Raw genomic sequence first — 21,709 nt, 5'->3', positions numbered from 1 at the left:
CCTTCATGTGGCTCCAGCCAGGGCAGCCCCTAAGAGAGCTACATGTGCTCTGTGCTAGGACAATTTCAGGGAGAGGTGTGGCAAGAGGTCTTGAACTGCAGACCCAGACACCAGGGAGAAGGACACAGAACCAGTGCTAAGAAGGTAGGGTCTGGATGTCCAGTTTTAGCAGCCCCACCCCTTGCCTTGCCTGAACCTCCCAGCACCTCCTCTCCAAGGTCCATTATGCCTGTATCCACTATGTCCAAAAACAGGCCAACTGCATACACTGGCCTGGTTGTGCCTACAGCCCCTTCTCCCTGGGCCCAGGCTTCCAGAGGAGAATGTGGCTGGAGCAGCCCCTGGACAGAAATGGGAGGTCCCCAGGATCCTTAGGATCTCTCCCCGGAGTTTCCCCCTTCCCTCCTAGGACTTCAAAGACCTCACCAAGTCAGGGCTGACCGGAAGGTGGGCCAAGCAAGCTCTTAAGGCCACATGGTGCCCCACTCCCCATCCTCCACCAGCCCTTCTGTCTGCTCTCAGAAGGAAGCATGAGAAATAAACCTGGAGTTGTAAGTCCCCAAAGACAACAGAACAGAGTGATGTGATAGCGATTGATAGGGGTGGGAGCCTGCGGACTTTATACTGTGAGGAAGGGAAGTGTGTCCCAGGCAGAGGAAACTATGCAAAGACCCACATTACAGAGGACGAGAGAAGCTAGTAGCCGAAAAGAGGGGGTGGGGTGGGGAGCAAGGATGGGAGGACTTTGGACAGAGAAATGGCCCCCCGTGGGTTTTGTTTTTACCGTCCCCCCCTCACTCTTGCTCCGCGTTGCCCACCACTGGGGCGGTAAGCGGGCTCAGGAGGCCTAGAGACACGGAGCAGAGCCGGGCCCCGCGGGCGCCACCAAGTGTCTCAAGATACAACAACGGGACTACCCTAACGGGGTCGCTGTCCTTATGTTAGTAGGTCAGGCCCCACTCCCCTGGGGTGGCAAGGACGCATGGGACTGTCAGCATCGGACAGAGGCTCTGTCTTTGGGCTGCGGGCGGAGCGCTCCTTCGGGAAGTCGGATGGGCCGCAGCACTAGGGCTTGGGCGGGTAAAGGGAGTGGAGGGCCGGGCGGGAAAGCTGGGTCTGGGGCTCTAGGTAGGGTGCTGGGGCAGGGAGTCGGGAGCTTGGAGACGCAGAAGTCCACGGAAGGGGCGGAAAGGGCAGCGGGTTCTCGGAGGCCGCGCCGGGCCGCGCAGCCTGTGGACACTAGGGGGCGCCGCGCTTCTGCGCAGGAGCCGACACATCCTGGGGCGGGGCTGCGGCGGGCGGGCGCGCGCGCGCGCGCGCGCGCACGCGCCGTATGTCACGGGGCAGGGCGAGCGCGGTGAGGCGCTCCCGGCCTGGCGTCCTGGTTTCGCAGACCCTGCCGTCTCTCCTGCCCCGGCCCGACTCACCCTCATGTACCGCGCGCTGTACGCGTTCCGCTCGGCGGAGCCCAACGCGCTGGCGTTCGCCGCGGGCGAGACCTTCCTGGTTCTGGAGCGCAGCAGCGCGCACTGGTGGCTGGCGGCGCGGGCGCGCAGTGGCGAGACGGGCTACGTGCCGCCCGCCTACCTGCGCCGCCTGCAGGTGAGTGTGCCCCTCCCCGGCCCGGCCTCAGCCGCCCCTAGACTGAGCTCCAACATAGGCTCGCAGGACAGACCCCGGCACCCCAGGCCCGCCGGGACCTCCAGCAGATAAGGAGTTTGAGAACCTGACCGTGAAACCCCAGGAGGACTGGGACCCTAAGAGCCCGCGCCCCAACCCAAGACCAGGGCCTTGACAGCCAACTCTGAGGACTCAGATCTACCAAAAGCCCAGCTCTGGGACTGAGACTCCTCGGGATCCCAGAGCCATTGGGCCCCAACATCTGAACCTCCATCCGAATAGAATTCAAGAGTCAGTCCTGAGATTACAGCACACCAAATTCTGAGCAGTTCCCCAGATCATTGAGACCCCAGAATTAATTGGCCCCTTCCCTGGATCACCAGGATCCCACACTTTTGCCTCCTTTTCCTCAGCTTCCACCACTGAGACCCGGGCAACCCTGGACACTGCCTGTTTCCCCACCATCTTCCATGCCTTTACACCCCCTCTCTCATTTGGACCTGAGAGCCATGGACACCCCCCTCCCCTAAATGACCCCCCAAGCCCTGAGACCTCAGTATCTTTTACTCTCCTGTACTCAGTCACCCCCTAAGCCTTTCCTAAGACACCTTCGTCAGTTCACTTTGAACCAGGGATCCCAGGCCCTGCTGACATTCCCTGGCACTACTCTCTTTCACAAGCCTCAGGCCCTGACTTTTCAGACTTCCTTTCTCTGAAGATGAGGGAGCTCCATCCCTCCTTGGCCCCCAGCCTGGGGTGGGGGCTGCTCCCATTGCAAGGAAGTGAGACCTCCCCATGGCGTCCCCGGTCTGGCTTTGGCCCCATTTCCTTCCAGTGGAGTCTGCAGCCCCAGTTCCTGTTTCCCCAAGAATAGTCCTGGTATGGGGGCTGGGATGTGTTGTCTCCAGCTGGTCTATTCTGATCACAGGGGGAAGGAGGGCCTGGAGCCTCCAGGTCTGCCCTGTGCCAGACACCCCCGCCCCATCCTAGTCCATAGCCTTTAGGAAACATCCTGTCCCAGCCCAGTTCAGGACAGAAATAACAGGATAAATTTGGAGATGTCATCTGGTCTTACCAGAGAGGATGGGCCCTGGTCCCTAAACCCTTGGCCTCATGGCATCTAGGAGTGTCTGGGTAAGAGTGAGAGCCCTGGACACCAGGGCTGCTGGGTCCAGGGTGAGCATGTCAGACCCAGCCTCTCTGGAGCTGGGAGCTTGTTGGAGCCTCTGAGGAAAGTCCTGCCTCTTCCCCAAGGGCCCAAGAGGCCCCTCCCCTGCCTGGGCCACTGGGGCTGGGTGTTTGGGGAGGGCAGAGAGGCTACCATCTTGTCTATCTGTTGGTTTCTTGCTGCATGTCTCCCTCTGCCTTCGTCTCCGTGGCTCTCTCTGTATCTCGGTGTCATTCTGACTCTCCGCTTCTGTGTGTTTCTTCCTCCGACTCTCTTCCCTTCTCTGTCTCCAAATCTCAATTTCTTTCTGCGTGTCTCCCTCTGCTTCTCTCTCTCTCTCCCTCTCTCTCTCCCTCCCTCTTTCTCTCTCTCTCTCCATCTTTCTTGCTTTCTGTGTATCATCTGTCTTTCTCTGTCCCCCTTTCTGTCTGCTGTCTCCTGCACTCTGACACGCCCCGTGCTACCTGGAGGGCTTTGTTGACCTCTGAGTCCATCTGTCTGTCCCCATCAGAGAAGCTTCTCAAACCCACTCTGGTGTGATGTCACCTTAGTTCTGAGGCTCCTATGTCTGATGGACCATGTGTGCCAGGGGCAGCGAAGGGTGGGAGTGGCTGGTCCCACAGCTGCCACCCCCTACTCTGTACCCCATGCCAGCCAGGCTGGGTAGATTGGACCCCTGAGTTGCTGCGGATGGCAACACAGAATCTGGGGCAGGGGCCAGGTCCTGTGCTCATGTCTGTCTTTTGCCACAGACACAGAACTGCTGCTTCCCAGTGCAGGTCTGGAGGATTCCTGGAATAGCTTGAGGGGATGGGGGCTGGCAGCAGGGGTGGAGAGAGGCGATCCCTTTGGCCTGTCCTCAGCTACTAGGGCCTGCAGAAGGCTCTCTGAGGACAGGGCCGTCCTGGAGTGTGACCTTGGTTTTGTGAAGGATCAGCAAGATCCAGAGTGATTTGTTAAGACTTCCAGACACTAGAGGCTCCCTGCTTGGCATCTCAGCCTGGGATCTGAGCCAAGCCTGGGGATAGACTAAGTGTGTACTCCTGGCCTCAAACTGAGGGTCCGTGGGCTGTGGTATTGCTCTAGACCCCAGGTTTTCGGCGACATCTTAGCTGAGAGCCTCACTGTGAGGTAAAATCCTGCTCGGGGCCCCAATATATAAAGCAGCAGCATGGGCCTTCCCCGTGGCCCAGCTCCCTGAGTGACGCAGTTTGAGAAGCCCATTTCATATTCTAGTTCAGCTTGCTGTGTTCACATCTGGCATTACAGGCTTTAGCTGTAGTGGTCCTTTGTCTGCCCCGGGCTCCATCCTGGGCTGGCTCTGGGCTCAGTACCTCACTTGGCCCCCAGGCCTAACTGCCCATCCCTGCCCCCACAGGGCCTGGAGCAGGATGTCCTCCAAGCCATTGACAGGGCCATTGAGGCTGTGCACAATGCAGCCATGCGGGATGGTGGCAAGTACAGCCTGGAGCAGCGCGGGATCCTCCAGTGAGTGGGGCGGGAGAACCGCCCAGTAAGCACCGTGGGGTGGGGTCCTTCCGTGAGTACTGGGTTCGCCAGAGAGCAGTGTTGGTAGCGCAGAGTGGGGTGGAGCGTGAGGGCAGTGGGAGGTTGGGGAGCCTGGGCTAGGGTGGGCCGCATCCCACGAGGAGCATGTGAGGACTTCGGGAGTTGTAAGGTAACTCCCCCAATAACCTCCCTGTCCCTCCCTCAGGAAGCTGATCCACCACCGGAAAGAGACCCTGTCCCGCAGAGGCCCCTCAGCCCCCAACCCTGCAGCTATGACCCCGTCCACCAGTGACCACCACCTGGATGCTGCTGCTGCCAGGCAGCCCAATGGGGTGTGTAGAGCTGGATTCGAGCGGCAGCACAGCCTGCCCAGTTCTGAGTATCTTGGGGCAGATGGAGGCCTCTACCAGGTACATGGTGAGAACATCCTAGGAAAGGGAGGTGGGTGGAGCTTAAGGCTTTGTCCAGAGGCGCCAGGGGTCCACTGGGGTCAGCGATGCCGCCTGGAACCATAGTCCTGCCCATGCCAAGCTCAGGGCGCTAGCCAGGTTGTACCCTCAGATCCCACTTCTGTCCTCCCAGATCCCACCACAGCCTCGCCGAGCAGCACCCGCCACGCCACCCCCACCTGTGAAGCGCCGAGACCGCGAGGCCCTACTGGCCTCGGGGAGTGGTGAGAAGGCGGGGTTGGGGGACTCGGGGGGCACCCTGTACTTGGAATGGTTACTCTGCCTATGTCAGGGAACTGGGGGCTCCAGGCTTGGGGGGAAGACAGGGCACGTGTCAGGGCAATTGGGGGTTCTGGGCTTGGTGGGAGGGTCTGGCATAGGAACAAGGCCCTGTACTGGGGGGCGGGGGCTCTGGGCTTGGAGGGGTTGGGGCCCCCAGGGGGCTGCCCTAGCACAGCATCCCCTCTCTGCCCACAGGCGGCCGCAACACCACACCCTCTGGGGGCAGTTCTGTGTCCAGTGGCTCCTCTGTCAGCAGCACCTCCCTTGACACACTCTATACCGGCTCCAGCTCATCGGAGCCAGGCCCCAGCTGCTCACCCACGCCCCCACCTGTGCCCCGCCGAGGCACGCATACCACTGTGTCCCAAGCTCAGCCCCCTCCCTCCAAGGTGCTAAACTCGGAGCCCCCTACAGAGGAGGTAGCAGTTGATACAGCCCCAGCCCCTGATGAGCTGGAAGCCCTGGGTGCACTGAGCCTGGGGACCACAGAAGAGAAGGCGCTGGCTGAGACTGCTGTGCCCAGGACCATTGGGGCAGAGCTGATGGAGCTCGTGCGGAGGAACACCGGCCTGAGCCACGAGCTGTGCCGAGTGGCCATTGGCGTCGTGGTGGGTCACATCCAGGCCTCAGTGCCGGCCAGCTCACCTATCATGGAGCAGGTCCTCCTCTCACTGGTAGAGGGCAAGGTGAGGGTGGGCAACAGGGCCAGGGACCTCCCCAGCCTGGGACTGCCCTACAGCCCCTGCCCCTTCCCCACCCTCACACTGTGTCCAGCCTTTACCTGACAGGTCTTTGTTGAGCTCTAGCTCTTGGCTTCCTTGTGCTGGGTACTGGGGACATTTGGGCTGATCCCTGAAGGAGAAAGGGAGGAAGAGTATTCCAGGCAGAGGCTCAGGCTGGACGAGGGCCATGAGACAGGACCGAGCTTGGCTCACAGGAAGAAGTGGAACAAGGCCAGCATGGCTGGAACACAGGGGGTGAGGGAGGGAGCAAGTGGTGTGGTTGGAGGTGAGACCTGGGGCAGGTGACAGATGAGACAGCCGTGGGTGGCCAGGAGTTCTCTCGGGCTGCAGGGAAGGAATGGACATAAGGCATGAGAGAGGGCAGTGTCATGCTGGCCTTAGCAGTGGAGAGCAGTGGGTGCTTCGAGAGCTATGATGGAGGCCTGAGTGCTGACTGAGATGTGAATGAGGTATGTGTGGATCATGGGCGGGTGGGATCCTTTGCCAAGGTTGGGGCACTGGTCAGGGAGCAGGATTGGGGGGCATGAGTCAAGTCTACACGGTGGGGGCCAGATGGGCCAGAGGTCTCTCCTTAGGGCTCCATGGCTCCTGCAGCTCTGGTTTGGGGTGTGGGGAGCAGTGAGTCAGTGGGCTTGCCTGTGCTGGGACACTGGATCAAGAGGAACACGGCAGGTGGGTAGATGACAGGCCTGTCCCACTTTGTGTAGAATCAGGGGGTGGAGTCTCAGTCACATTCAGGTGGTGAGGAGCTGGTGGCCTTCCTCATGGAGGATGTTTATCCAGGTCTGGAACAGGAGGCAAGTTTTTGGAGAACACCCCACGGATGTGTCTCATGCAGAATCCTGTCCCAGACGGTTGTTAAGACTTGGGGGCAGTGGAATTACTTGGGGAGGGGGTATAGAACTGGATCAGTGCCCTTGGCAGCCTCGATGTTGGGGAATGGGCTGTGGGAGCAGATCTTTTGTGGGAGCTTGATGGGAGCAGCGGGGAGGAGGGAAGAGAACTGGGGGCTGGTCCCCTCACCCTTCCTGCGACGACGCTGGCTCCAGGCAGCTCTGGCAGGTGAGGCTGGGGCCCCCTGCCTAACACTGGCCTGGAGCTCATGCCATGACCTCAGGGTCTAGGCTGAACTCCAGGCCTTGTGGGCCTCCTGGAGATGGTGTGGGGCAAGTGTGCTGAGCCAGACCTCTTCCTCCAGGACCTGAGCACTGCCCTGCCCTCAGGGCAGGTCTGCCACGACCAGCAGCGGCTGGAGGTGATCTTTGCAGACCTGGCCCGGCGGAAGGATGACGCCCAGCAGCGCAGCTGGGCCCTGTATGAGGACGAGGGTGTCATCCGCTGCTACCTGGAGGAGCTGCTGCACATTCTGGTGCGGGCTGGGTGCCCCCAGATGCCCCCCACCCCTGCCCCATCCCTCCCCAGTGCTCGGGAGTCTCCCCTACTCATCCTCAGCTCACTCACATGTGGCCACCTTACACTGAGTGACTCCATCACACTTCGTCCTCCCCACAGACGGATGCAGACCCTGAAGTTTGCAAGAAAATGTGCAAGAGGAATGAGTTCGAGTCTGTCCTGGCCTTGGTGGCCTATTACCAAATGGTGTGTGGGAAACAGAGGGGAGGGGGCACAGAGGGACCTGGGTAGAGGTGGGGGTTCCGGGCATTGAGCACACAGGGTCCCCTGCCAGGAGCACCGGGTGTCGCTGCGGCTGCTGCTCCTCAAATGCTTCGGCGCCATGTGCAGCCTGGACGCAGCCATCATCTCCACACTAGTGTCATCTGTGCTGCCTGTGGAGCTGGCGCGGGACATGCAGACAGACACGCAGGGTGAGTGAGGGGCAGCTTCCTGCCAGCTGGGGAGGTTCCGGCCATCTGGGGGGCTCTGACCGCCTGCTTTGCTCCCCCGCAGACCATCAGAAACTCTGTTACTCCGCCCTCATTCTGGCCATGGTCTTCTCCATGGGGGAGGCAGTGCCCTATGCACACTATGGTAAGAAGGCAGGTCACTGACCAGCGGACCACAGGGAGCCCACAGCCCGCTGGAGGTGGGGCCCATGGCCCAAGGGGCTGGGCACCCACTGACTGTAGTCTGACTGAATGTCTCCAGGGCTCACAGAAACCCAGGGAGGCTGGGCGGTGTGGCGGTGTGTGACGGGGGGCGGGCTGCAGACTTCCACGTGCCCCTCTCCCAGAGCACCTGGGCACACCCTTCGCCCAGTTCCTGCTGAGCATCGTTGAGGACGGGCTGCCCTTGGACACCACCGAGCAACTGCCAGATCTCTGCATGAATCTACTTCTGGCTCTCAATTTGCACCTGCCAGGTGGGGGCAGGGCCTGACGGGGGTGGCTGACTCGCCGTAGGGGGGAGGAGGGGGGCTCTCCAGGCTTAGCACCTGTGCTGTTGTCTACCCCCGTGTCCTTCCTCAGCCCCTGACCAGAACTTCATCATGGCCGCTCTGAGCAAACACGCCAATGTCAAGATCTTCTCCGAGAAGCTACTGTTGCTCCTGAACAGAGGGGGTGAGGGCCCAGGAATCTGTGTGGGGCCCCTTCGATGTCCTGTGACTCCATGACCTCTGTAACTCGCTGGGGTGACTCTGGGCCCCCTCGAGGACTGCCCTGACCCCCACTTCCCCCTGCCTTCTAGATGACCCCGTGCGCATCTTTAAGCATGAACCTCAGCCGCCACACTCCGTCCTCAAGTTCCTGCAGGACGTGTTCGCCAGCCCCGCCACAGCTGCCATCTTCTACCACACGGATATGATGGCGCTCATCGACATCACCGTGCGGCACATCGCGGACCTGTCGCCTGGAGATAAGGTGCCTGGGGATGGCAGCTGTGTAGAAACTAACAAAAGGGGGGCACCTGACACTGAATGGAGACTAGGGCGAGGGGCACTGCTGGAGCCGGGTAAGTGTGGGAGGCCGCTCAACCATGACAGGTGTGCCAAGACCCAAGGGAGCCCGCCATGAGGTGGTCGGGGGTGGGCTGTCTGAAGAAAGCAGGAGTGGAGGGAGTGGTGGGAGGTGAGGAGGAGGAAGTAGAGTTTACACAAAGCCTTGGAGGCTGCGGCGGGAGGTTGTCACCCCTCTCAGGGGCAGGGGAAGTGATCTGATTACCATCCTGAATGAAACAGAGACTGAAAGCACAGCAGAAGCGGGAGGCTGGTGAGGAGGCGGCTGCAGCTGTCCACGTGGCATGAATAGGCTGGGAGAGGAGGTCAGGCTGGGGTGTGTTGGAGGTGGGTTGGCAGGGCTTGCTGCTGGATTGGTCTGGAGCAACCGGGTGGATGAAGTGCCGATTGCTCAGGTGGGGAAGAACCTTTGAATAGAGTTGTGTTTTGATGTGTCAAGACTGAGAAGATACCTGTTGGACATCCAGGTACAGAGGACCTGGGGTGTGAGTTGGGACTGGAAAGAGACACTTTGGAGTTGGCTGTGCATAGATGTGCTGGGAAGCCTGTGACAATGCGGTCACCTAGGGTGTGGGATGGATGGGACAGAGGGAAGCTCAGGCCTCAGCCCAGGGCACAGTCGGGGCACATAGGGAGACACCCAGGAGGAAAACCAAGAGAGCAGGAGCCCAAAGCCACGTGTATGGAGGAGGAGGGGGATGAGCCGTCTCCACAGTTAGGAGCCCGAGTGAGATGAGGCCTGAGAATGAGCCACGGGATTCGCCACATGGAGATGAGGCGTGATTCACAAGCAGCGTCCAGGGACGCTCCAGGGCTCACAGAAACCCAGGGAGGCTGGGCGGTGTGGCGGTGTGTGACGGGGGGCGGGCTGCAGACTTCCACGTGCCCCTCTCCCAGAGCACCTGGGCACACCCTTCGCCCAGGGAAGAGAGTCCGAGTGGGAAGTTGAAGAGAGGATTTGAAGTTGGAGGGGAGTAGAAAGGGGGAAGATGGGAGCAGTGAATGGAGACAACCTTCGTGTGTTTTTAAGTGAAGGGGAGCAGAAAAAGGTGGGGGATCACTGGAGGGAGACATGGGGTCAGGGAAAGTCTTTTAAAGGTGGGAGATGCTGGTGCATGTCTGAGTCAGAGGGAATGATCCAGCACGCCAATCATGGAGAAACGGCTGATGTGTCGGGAGAGTCAGCCGCTGCGGGTGTCAAGTAGGTCAGGCAGCAGGGGAGGGTCCAGGCCCCCCTGGAGGGATGGCCTCTGGCAGGAGCCAGGACAGTTCATTCACTGGGGACAGGTGAGGTGTGGGTGCCGGGGGAAGACCAGGCGTTTCTGAAAGTCTGCTTGTTTTCTGCATGAAGCACAAAGCCAACTGATCGGGCAGTTTAGGTTTGGAAAATGGAGAGAAGGTGGGCAGTGGTCCTTTCAGGAACAGTGAACGTGGCAGAGGAAAGTGGCAGGGGTGCCAGGCAGTGAGGTTTGTGGTGGGGAATGCCATTCAAGCCTGCACAAGACTCTAATTGTCTGCTGCTTAGCTTCTAGGATTTGATTGGCAGGTGCTTTTTGGTCTGACCAGGGTTGGGAGTTAGCAGGGTGATGCTGCCTAAAGAAGGTTTGAGTATTGACTCCTCTAATCAGAGGTAAAGAGAGAAATGAGGGATAGTGAGGGGAGCAAATGGAGGAAAAAGTGCTGGCGCCAGGTCAATGGATCAGGGTCTCAGTGAGGATAAGGAGCAGCTGGGGTGTCAGATTGGAGTGGTTCTTGGAGCCGTTAAAGCCAGAGGTGCTGGAAGGGTGGGTTGGCGGGGAGTGTTGGAGATGGATTCAGGGCACACGTAGAAGGCAAGACGGCCGGGTCTTACTGGGACAGATTGGATTCGGGGTGTGGGGAGAAAGGAACTGGAGGGGACACGTGCAGTTTTGGCTTGAGCACTTGAATGGACAGCAGTGCTCTTTATTAAAATAAAGAACACGAGAAAGCCTTCAGCTTTGGGAAGATGGGGAAGATCACGAGTTTGATGGTTGTTATGTGAGTTTGAGTTCTCTCTGAGATAAGCAGGAGGTGACAAGTGGGCAGTTGGATTTTCTCATCTGCAGCTCACCGGAGACTCTCTGCAAGAGGTTTGAGTGGGGGGTCACTATTTGAAGCTGTGGGTGTGAATGAGATCTTCCAGGGTGAGAGGATAGAGTGAGAAGCAGAGGGCCTCCAACAGACAGACAGCAGCCCCACAGGGGCCCAGCATTACAGGAGGGATGGGGGCTCGCTGCTTCCCCTCGCCACCTCTCTAAGGCAGGACTTCCCTGGGCCGGCCGCGTTCTGGGACTGTGTGTGTCTCAGATGATTTATTTATTCACTTACTTATTCAACGACTATCAAAGGCCAGTTCTGTGCCAGGTCCACTCTGGGTGCTGGGGATGCAACCCTGATCTTCAGTGGTGTGAGGTGGTCCACAGCCCTGGGGTCCGTGTGGCTGCCAGGAGGCAGTAGTGGCCTGTCCCTGTCTGGTGGCAGTCTCAGTGCCTCCCTGGGGTCCCTGAGCTTGCCTGGTCTCCCCACAGCTTCGCATGGAGTACCTCTCCCTGATGCACGCTGTGATCCGCTCCACACCCTACCTACAGCACCGCCACCGGCTCCCCGACCTGCAGGCCACACTGCGACGCATCCTAACCGAGGAGGAAGCCTCGCCCCAGTGTCAGATGGACCGCATGATTGTCCAAGAGATGTGCAAGGAATTCCCAGTGCTGGGCGAGGCCCCCAGCTAGCACCTTCTTTTCCTCCCTTCCCTGCAGCCCTGGGTAGGGTGCAGGGGACTCGGAGGCTTGGCCCTAAGAATGTTTTGCACTGACAGTGTGAGGGGCGGTGATGGTGGAAGGGACCTAAGCAGGGGCCCCCACCTGAAATAGAGCTAATGAGAGGGGCCAAGCGCAGGATTAGGGACCACGCGCTGGGAGCTATGCTGGGGCAGGGGGAGTGTGAACTGAAGCCCCTCCATCTCCCGCTGGGCTGCCTCTTCAGCATGCCCCCCCACCCCATACACATGCACACTCAGAGTCCTGCTGCTGCTCCAGGCTGGGCCAGAGCCCTCATCCCCCGCGCCCACCTGGTCTGTGTCCTGGGCTTCAGCAAGCCGTGTCCCTGGGGTGAGAGGAGGCACCTTCCGCCAGCTCTGTTCTTTGCCTTAGCTTCACAGTGAGTGCTGCTCATGTGCTCTGTCCCCCCAGCCGCCACCCCGTGGGGGTCTCTGCCCCCACTCCAGCCCCCAGAGGTCTTGGCCAAGCTGCTTCTTTGAAAGCAGAGTCTTAGAGACAGGCCATCCACCCTGGAGCCTCACAGAATGAGGTGATGGCACTGATAAAGCCAATGACAGAATCTATTTTCTCTGTAAAAATGTAGACCGAAAAGCCATGTGTATTTTCCTATGTGCTGCAGCTCAGCTTGGAAATAAATCACAGGCATCTGGAAACAGGCTTCCCTGTATGATCCTGAGTGGTGGTGGGAGAGGATGGTCAGGGGCACTGGGGCCTCAGGACCTCGTCACTAGCTTGCCCTGTCCTCTCCAGCCTGAGGAGGTGATGGTCCCTAACAGGCCTCTCCATCGAGGTCCCTTGAGCCCTGTTCCAGCCTCTCTTCCCTGGGTTCCCACTTCTCCTGGGCCACAGCCACAGCCACTGAGAGCCCCATGGTCCATTTGCAGGTGACTGCCCCTCCAGGCTTCACTTACATCTTTCTTTGCCTTGAATGCCGTGTCTGTCTCCCCTGTTGAAACCCTATATCCTTTATACCTGTTCTCAAATGAAGCGGCTCCTATCCAAGCCCTGGCCTCCCTGAACTCTTAGGGCTGCCCAACTGTTTCCCTTCCTTATTTGTCTTCCTCTGGATCCAGCGAGGTTCCCTCATTTTGCAGCCTTAGCGGAGATTTGGTAATTACAGTAGGACAAAAAGAATATCTCAACAAGTGTGGGGTTAGTTGTGCACTGTTTGAGGGGAATCAGAGGCCAATGTTGGGCAAAAAACTTTTTCCTCGTGGGCTCCCCAGTTAACTAAGGCTGTCACCATAAGTTGGGGAAGAGAGTCAGAACCTGTAGGCAGACACCAGGCAGCAGTGGTTTCCATCAGTTCCCTTCAGTTTGTTACCCAAGATGATTCTCATCAGATTCCACACATCCAGAATCACTGATGCTGTGACTTCTCGCCACGACTTTTCCTTTCTTAATGGGGTGCTGAAGGCAGAGGGCTTTTACTCTCTCAGCAGAACGGAATACGGCAAGAAGCCCAGCAAGGCCAGTCCAGGGGTGGGGTCCCAGGGAAACAGGTCCATGGGAGCAAAGCACAGGAGGCCAGCAGGGAGATGTCCTTCCTGACCTGTTGACTCTTCCAGAAGTTTAAGTGCACAGGCTCACCTGGACCTGAGAAGGAGCTGACACAGTTGTCTGCAAGAAAGCTCTGTGTGGTACAACCTGGTCACTTCATCCTGGAGGCCTCTGCCTCCCTTCCACAGACGGAATCAACAACGCTGACTTCCAGGTACAGCTCCTTTCTCATTGGAGTGCTGAAGGCGGAGAACCATGGTTCTCCTCCTGAGAGCGAGTAACTCAGTGATAAGCACAGGTCCTCAGGAAGCTGAGGCAGGAACATTTGATAGCCTCTGTGCCTTGCTCTGTTTGCTGTTAGGCTGCACACACTGACCTCGTGGGAAAAGCAGGGCAGTGCTGTGCCATCTGTCCTAGTGCTGGCCCCCGTGAGAAACGAAGTGCAGCCCCGTGGCTGGAAGATCAGAGCCCCTGCCCACTTCTGTGTGATTGTCCAGGGGACCCTTGCATGTGTTTGTAAGGAGACACCCAGAAGGGCCAGGACTCCAGGACCGTCAATAAACACCTTGATGGTGTCTCACCGCACAGAATTAAAGCTACCAAGGACAATGACTAGCCAGAGAATTCCTCAGGGAAGGAACTGTCTGAGAGAATACCTCTGACTGCTTGGAAGGATGGTAGACGTGGATGTGGTTAGGCAGGGGAAAGGGCAAAGAGAGAGAAAACTAAGGCACTCAAAGAAGGGAGTGACAGGGTGGGGCTGAGGAAAACTCAAATTTTGAGGGGCAGTGAGGGCTGGGCGTTTGGGCCAACCTCTGGGCTAGAAGTGGGTCCCTACAGGTGTGGTACCATGTCCGTGGGACATGTCTGAGTACAACATGCTACATGTGCATAAGGCAGCTCCAGGGTAAGGGGTTGGGTGAAGACCACCTGCCTGCTCAGTCCCCAAAAGATACAGACTGAGGCTCCAAGTATGTGAGGATAACCTTTTCTTTTTCTCTCTTATTTAATGGAAGAATAACATACTATGAAAGCTACAGTATGCAAAGAGTACAGCTAATGAATTATGACAGAAGATGCTAATGTAGTCACCACCCAGTGTCACTAGTTCCCAAAGCCCACTGTGCACCCCTCTCAATCACCAACTCCTTCCTTCTCCCCAGACCTCTTCCCTAGAGGTAATTACTGATAAGTTTTGCCTGTTTTTGAACTTTATATAAATAGAATCATATAGACACTGGCTTCTTCACTCACCAAGTTTTTGAGGTTTGTCTATGTCATAGTATGTGGTTGCAGTTTGTTCATTCCCAGTGTCGTGTGGGTTACACCCTCATTTATTTATCCACAGTTAACGACTGTGGATAAATTTCAGTTTCCAATTTTTGTCTATTACGAATTGTGCTGTCAGGAGCACTGTGGTACATGTCTTCTTGTTGCTCGTATGCCTTGCACCAGGAGGTATATCCTCAAGAGTGGAATTGCAGGGTCACAGGCAGAAACTGCCAAATAGTTTCCCAAAGTAGTTGTACCAGTGTACTCTCCTCCACTGGTGCCTGAGTTCCAGCTGCTCTATATCTTTCCCAAAACCTGGTGTTGTCAGTCATTTTCATTTTAGTCATTCTGGTGCAGTATAGTAGTATTTGCTTTTACACTTGCGTTTCCCTGACGACTAAAGAGGTTGAGCACCTTTTCATTAGTTTACTGGCTATTTGGATCTTCTCTTGTGAAGCACCTGTTCACATCTCTTGCACATTCATCGACTGGGTTGTCTATCTTTTGTTGGTTTGTAGTATGTATTCAGGATATGAGTCCTTGGGTTGTATATCTTACAGTATCTTCTCCCATTCTTAACATCTTTTGATGAAAGGAAGTTCTTAATTGTAATGTAATCCAATTTTTCAGTATTTTCCTTTATGGTTAGTACATTTTGTATCCTATTTAAAAAATATATATTTGCGGACTTCCCTGGTGGCGCAGTGGTTGAGAGTCCGCCTGCCGACGCAGGGGACACGGGTTCGTGCCCCGGTCTGGGAAGATCCCACATGCCGCGGAGCGGCTGGGCCCATGAGCCATGGCCACTGAGCCTGCGCGTCCAGAGCCTGTGCTCTGCAACGGGAGAGGCCACAACAGTGAGAGGCCTGTGAACCCCCCCACCCAAAAAAAATATATATATATACATATATATATATATATATTTGCTTAAAGTCATGAAGAACTTCTGTGTTCTCTTCTAAAAGCTGCAGTGTCTTTTCTTTCATATTCACATGTCAAACCTGGAATTGATTATGAAGGTAGTATGAAGTAGGGGTCTCATGTAATTTTTTTCTACATGGATGTCCAGTTGACCCAGCACCATTTATTGGAAAGCCCATCCTTTGTGTTGGCTCTTAAGAGCCACCCTTGTCAAAATTCAAGTCTCCACACATCTTTAGACCCCTCTCTGGATTTTGTTCCATTCATCTGTCTATTCCTGCACCAGCACCATACAGTCTTGGTTTCTGTAGCTGTAGCTTTCTTGATCTCCTATAGACGAAGCTGTTCTCCTACTTGGGTTTTCTTCAGACTGTCTTGGGTATTCCTGGCCCTCGTACGTTTTAGAATCCAGTTTGTCAGTTTACACACACACACACACACACTACACAGTATCTACTGGGATTTCTATCGGAGTTGCATTGAATCCATTCTTTGGGAAGAATTAGCATGTGTGCAATACAGGCATACCTCATTTTGTTGCACTTCACAGATAAACTGCATCTGTTACAAATTGAAAGGTGTTGAAGGTTTGTGGCAAACCCTGTGTCAAGCAAGTCTAATTGTTGCCAATTTTCCAACAGCATTTGCTCACTTCATGTCTCTGTGTCACATTTTGGTAATTCTCATAATACTTCAGACTTTATCATTATTATATTTGTTATGATGATCTGTGATCAGTGATCTTTAATGTTGTTTTTCTTTTATTTTTGGCCACGCCATGCAGCATGCGGGATCTTAGTTCCCCCACCAGGGATTGAACCCGTACCCCCTGCAGTGGAAGTGCTGAGCCCTAACCACTGGACCGCCAGGGAATTCCCTGGTGTTACTTTTCAAAAAGATTACAACTCACTGAAAGCTCAGGCGATGGTTAGCATTTTTTAGCAATAAGGTATTTTTTTTTTTAATTTTGTGGTCCCCCCACCTTTTTAGGTTTTGATTTTCTCTTTTTAAAAAAATATTTATTTATTTATTTGGTTGCACTGGGTCTTAGTTGCAGCAGGTGGGCTCCTTAGTTGTGGCTCATGGGCTCCTTAATTGCGGCAGGCAACCTCCTTAGTTGTGGCATGCGAACTCTTAGTTGCCGCACGCATGTGGGATCTAGTTCCCTGGCCAGGGATCGACCCCAGCGCCCTTGCATTGGGAGCACAGAGTCTTAACCACTGCGCCACCAGGGAAGTCCCAGCAATAAGGTATTTTTAATTAAGGTATGTGCATTTTTTTAGGCATAATGCTGTTATTGCAAACTTAATAGACTCTAGTCTAAACATAACTTTTATATGCCCTGGGAAACCAGAAAATTTGTGTAACTCACTTCATTGTGATATTTGCTTTATTGCGGTGGTCTGAAACTGAACCCACAGTATCTCCGAGGTATGCCTATATTTAATCTTTCAGTCTTTGAACATAGTTTTGCACTCCATTTATGTCTTTATTTCTCTCAATAATGTTTTTTTCTTCCAGTGTTTCTTGAGATATAATTGACATATAGCACTATATAGGTTTAAGGTATACAGCCTAATGATTTGACTTACATACATCATGAAATGATTATCGCAGTGTTTAGTGTCAATAATGTTTTATTGTGTGTGTGTAAGTGTGTGTGAAGAGTCATTGCACATATTTCATTATATTTATTCTAGCATTTTACCTTACATGATGCTACTGTAAATCACATCATGAAAAAAATTTTTCTCACTTGTTGATATATAGAAATTACAACTGATTTTTATATATTGACCTTGCATCCAATGAATGCTAAACTCTAACAACTTATCTATAAGTTCTTTTGGATTTTTTACATACACATTCCTGTTGCCTGTGAATAAGTTTTCTTTTTTCCTTTCCAATCCTTGTACCTTTTTCTTGCCTTACTGTGCTGGCGAAGCCCTCCAATATAATATTAAGGCTTGTTGTCAAGAATGTGAAATGTTTTCCTCTAGCAATGCTCTGCTGCTCCAGAGGTGAGGAATTCACAAGTAGTCTATTTTTTTTCCACAATTCACAACATTTTATTCAAGTTAATACATTTCATTCAGTAATCAGCCATATTATCCTTGGCACCATTAATAACCCCTTAATCACAAGAGAAACAGAGGGAAAGACTGAGATTTATGTGTAGAAGTTGATCTCCACCAAAACTAATTCATAGTCCATCATCTTTCATGGTTGTGCTTTTACTTGAGGCCTCATTTTTGGGGCGAGGGGGCTGTTTCTCATAAGTGTTTGCTTAAAACAAATAACATGACCTACGTGGAAGGAAAATAAGGTCTAGTCCCTAGTGAACAAGCAGGGGATCCTCCAGGAAAGGAGCCCTAAAGGCTCCTTGAAGTGACAGTAACCCTTCTGCCCCAACCAGTCAGTAGTAAGTTATAACCAGGTGAATGAGAGAGGTAGTAACTAGCTGGAGAACCCATGGTCTAGACTCTCTAGAACAGGAATGGCTGAGTGAGTCAGAACTGGAGGGAGACATCTACAGTGTCTGGAAAAAGTGACCAAGAATAGGAAAGTGTGAAAAAGATACAGGTTTCCCACCAGGGTACCCACAGAAAGATGGTGGTACCAGTCAAGGGCAGTCCTGTGCTTTTCTCTGACACAAGGTTACACTGAATGGGTTCTGCAATTTTCAGATAAAAATTGGAATGACGCTGAACAAGTCAAAGTGAAATCAGAGTTTCCCTCCTTTGTTCGGTAGACACTGATAGAACAGCTGTGTGTGAAGCGATGGGACAGGTGCTAGAGGAAAAAAATGAAGCTGTCTTAAGATGTGGTCCTGACTTGAAGGTGGCCATCAGACCCCGCACATACAGAGCACTATGTTGGAGGGTCTGAGTGGAGGGAAGCATCACTTCTGGCTGGCAGCAGCAGAGAAAGCATTCCCCAGTCGTTCCTTCTTGGTTCCCAGGATGTCCTCTGTGCCTCTGTGTCACCACTTGGCCTGCCCCATTCCAGGCACTTGCTTCTCTTCCTTATCTTTCTCCATAATGTGAAATGGAAGCCTGGGAGGAGAAGATCCCGCCTCACAGGTGTCTAACAAATGTGGGTGGAATTGATGTGTTACGGAAGTGTCACTCAATTTTGGTCCAGGTGGGTGGAAAAAAATTTGGGGAAAGGAGAGCTAATAAGATGGTGGTGGTAAGGGTAAGGTGTTATAATCAGAAGGCGGGAGCAATGATATCCCAACAAGCAAACTTAGTACGTGGCTTAAACCAGGTGATAGAACGCCAACACAGCCAAGGACCGCAAGAAGGTAGCTGGAAGCCCTCTGCCGAATAGGTTAGTCTGCAGAACTGGAAAGCTAAAATCTTTTCCTACTATCTACTCAAGTTTAACCAGAGCAGATGAAGAAATAATGAATAACTAGAGGGTCGTAACTTTATAGAAAGATCAAGTAAACACAGCACCCCCCAAAAAAGGTGAGGCTGAATGTCAAAGTGTAGAGGAAGCTTTTGAAAAAAATTTTTTTTTTCTCTCCTAGGAACTTAGCTGTATTTTCTCTCTTTTTAAAATTGAAGTATAGGGCTTCCCTGGTGGCGCAGTGGTTGAGAGTCCACCTGACGATGCAGGGGACATGGGTTCGTGCCCTGGTCTGGGAAGATCCCACATGCTGCGGAGCGGCTGGGCCCGTGAGCTATGGCCGCCGAGCCTGCGCGTCCGGAGGCTGTGCTCCGCAACGGGAGAGGCCACAACAGTGAGAGGCCCGCGTACCGCAAAAAAAAAAAAAAAAAAAAAATCGAAGTATAGTTGGTTTACAATATTATATTAGTTTCAGGTGTACAAAATAGGGATTCAGTTTTTTTGGATATCTTTTTTTAAGTTTGTTTTTGGCATCTTGATCTGTAAGCAATCAAGTAATAGATGCCATCCCAAAAAGGAATGTTTGCAGGAACCAGAGTAGTTGAATCCAACTATGCGTGATGCCTTTAGACTTGAACAATCCAATGGCATACAAGGACTCTCCCACGTGAATCAGCCAGGCAAGCCAATACCAACTGTGCACGAGGGTGTGATGATGCTCCAGCAAGTACTGAGTGAAGGGGCCCAGCGGCCCTAGGCTCTGATAAGGAATAGTCTCAGGCTAGAAGATCATCCAGTTTTCAAGCAGAAACCTTAGGAGCCCACCGATCTTGCGCTTACGCCAATAACCTAGGCAAGCGCCAGGCGCGCAAGAGCAAGACCCCCCCCCCCGCCCCAAGTAATCTATTTTAAGGAGTTAGATTTTAGCCCAGTGAGTTTGTCTAAGAAGAGCAGGGCAGGAGAGTTGTTATAAGACTGGCTAACGGTTAAGGTAAGGAGCTGAGAGGAAGTGAGAAGTGACAGATTGGAGGTCTTAGATGAAAGAACTGTTGGATAATTGAGCTGGATGGGTTGGCCAGGTTTTCTGGTCTGCTCTCCCAGCAGGGTACCCCTGAATTGGAGGAAGGAGGGGACAAACACAAGGTAGGGAGGAAAAGGCACGAGGAGAGGGGTTGAGATGTCCTAGAGGGCAGTGGAAAGAGGACTTGGAAAAAGGAACTACCTTGGTTTGTCTTTACAGGGAGCATTAGAAGCTGCCACTCGGGCTGGGGCACAGAGGTGAGTGCAGATGGAGAGGGAGAGGCTTCCTTGGAACAGCAGCCACAAAGAGGACTACGGTGGAGGCAGAACAGCAGGGAGTGACACGGAGAGTCATCTGCAGTCAACAGAGGTGTCAAGGAGAGCTCTAAGTCTTGCTCTCCACAAGGAGCATCAGTTGAGGGCAGTGCTAACCCTAGTGGAGAGAGCAGGGCGTAACTTCCTTTGGCCATGGTCCCTTTAAGCGTCAGCACATTTGTCCACACAGCCTCCATGACCTAGGGTGGCTCCTCCATCTCTTGGTTATTCAGAGCTCTGCACGGGCATCTTCTGCAGATAGCTTTCCCAGATCGCTACATTGGCTCAGGTGCCTCTTCTGGGACCCCAGCATCCCTCTCCCTAGCGTTCCACCTGTCTCCCTCCTTCGTTAAAGTTTTCTGCCCTCCATTCGCTAGACTGTGGACCCGGAGGGTGGGTGTGCGATCAGAACCAGGTCTTTGGCTTCCCTCCTCCAGGCCCTACGCCGACTGAGCCCCCATCCAACCGAGTTCCGCCTTCGGCGCCTCTGCAGATGCTTCATTCTCACGCCCATAGGAACCCAGACCGTACATCCGGATCTGACCTTAGGTGGTCCTCAGATTCGGAGAAACCAGAGGGCACCACTGGAGCCCACCCACCCGCGCTCCATAGTCACTTGAGGCGCTTGAAGGAGGAACCCACGGGAACCCCGCCTCCTGGAAGCGAAGAAGTCGGGGGGGAGGTGGCTAGGAATGCGCCATTTGATTGGTTGGTGGTGATGTCATAGGTACCGTTTGGGGTGGGCCAGGGGCCTTAGCCGGGGGATCTCCGCTGGTTCCAAGCAGGAACCGCACCCCTTGGAGCGTTCCGTGTCCCGGCCCTAAACCCCTCCTTGGTCCAGGGACGCCTGCGTCCTCTGCTCGTGACGCTGCAGCCCACTGTCGCTGCTGCCTTTGCAGGCTGGCCCGTAGAGCACCTCCTGGATTGTCTCTCCGGGCTATTCTGGAACCGGAGGAGCCTCCTCCCCCAGACAATGAGTCTGCCATGGGGGCGGAGCCATCCATTGTGCCAATAGAAACAGTGGCTTTCTGATTGGAACGCTCCTCCTTCACCACTCCCCCGCCCCCGCCCGTCCTCTGTGACGTGTGTTCCGTGGCGTCTGCCCATTGGCTAGCCTGGGTCGACTTGCGCCGAGTAGCATAGCGCGGGCAAAACTGAGATTCCGTTAGTGCCTACAAGGGGTTAAGGGACGCAGTCTTAGCGGGCGAGGGGCGGGGACCCTAGGAGGCCGGGCCGCAGCCGTGCAGCAATGCCGGGTTCCACGTGGCATTCCAGAGCACTCCAGAGACCCACGGCCTGGAGGCGGGAGTGTAGCTTCCAGTGGAAGAGCCCCCAACCCGGAAGACTGCTGGCGGCCAGCAAGGCAGGGAAGTTTGCTCCGGTGGGGCCCTCCAAACAAACAGATGGTCGCGACATGTTTCATGAGTTAAAACTCACTGATTGGGACCTCCCTGGTGGTCCAGTGGTTAGTACTCCGCGCTTCCACTGCAGGGGGCACGAGTTCGATCCCTGGTCGAGGAACTAAGATCCCGCAGCCAGCGCAGCCGAAAAATCAAAAACAAAAAACAAACAAAGCGAAGTTTTGATCGAACAGTTAAGGCTGTTGTTTGGCCTGCTGGCACCCCAGGCCCCGTCCAGCCATCGTCCCCTCCGACCCCAGGATTCCACATGGTATCCCCGCCCAAGAGTCATGAGAACGCTTTCTCTGCACATCATGGGCACCAAATTTTCAGACCAAAATCCGGGACAGGGTTCGAAACTAGTGCTCAGGAAGGGAGATCCGCAAGCAGAAATCTGGAAGACGGAGCTGAGAGAGCGCCCTAGGGGGAGGGATGCTGGTG

General features: G+C 54.5%; 1 protein-coding gene across 2 annotated transcripts; it reads left to right on the top strand.

Annotated features, from left to right (window-relative positions):
- The first annotated feature begins 1,353 nt into the window (after positions 1-1,353).
- NCKIPSD (NCK interacting protein with SH3 domain) lies at positions 1,354-12,962 on the top strand. 2 transcript variants are annotated; one of them, XM_060021434.1, is made up of 13 exons: positions 1,354-1,602; positions 4,167-4,276; positions 4,503-4,707; positions 4,880-4,970; positions 5,224-5,714; positions 6,970-7,140; positions 7,284-7,370; positions 7,459-7,597; positions 7,680-7,760; positions 7,963-8,091; positions 8,198-8,290; positions 8,418-8,590; positions 11,235-12,962. In XM_060021434.1, the coding sequence occupies exons 1-13, from the start codon at positions 1,432-1,434 to the stop codon at positions 11,436-11,438; spliced, it is 2,145 nt and encodes a 714-aa protein (XP_059877417.1). In that variant the 5' UTR covers positions 1,354-1,431; the 3' UTR covers positions 11,439-12,962. The 2 variants fall into 2 exon arrangements, with proteins under 2 accessions (XP_059877417.1, XP_059877418.1); XM_060021435.1 differs by lacking the exon at positions 1,354-1,602 and having other exon boundaries at positions 4,254-4,328.
- The last annotated feature ends 8,747 nt before the right edge of the window (positions 12,963-21,709 follow it).

Source organism: Delphinus delphis, chromosome 10 (assembly GCF_949987515.2).
Source record: "Delphinus delphis chromosome 10, mDelDel1.2, whole genome shotgun sequence".
Lineage (NCBI taxonomy): Eukaryota > Metazoa > Chordata > Mammalia > Artiodactyla > Delphinidae > Delphinus > Delphinus delphis.
Note: the sequence above shows the minus strand (reverse complement) of the source record. Positions and strands in the feature narration are given on the sequence as shown.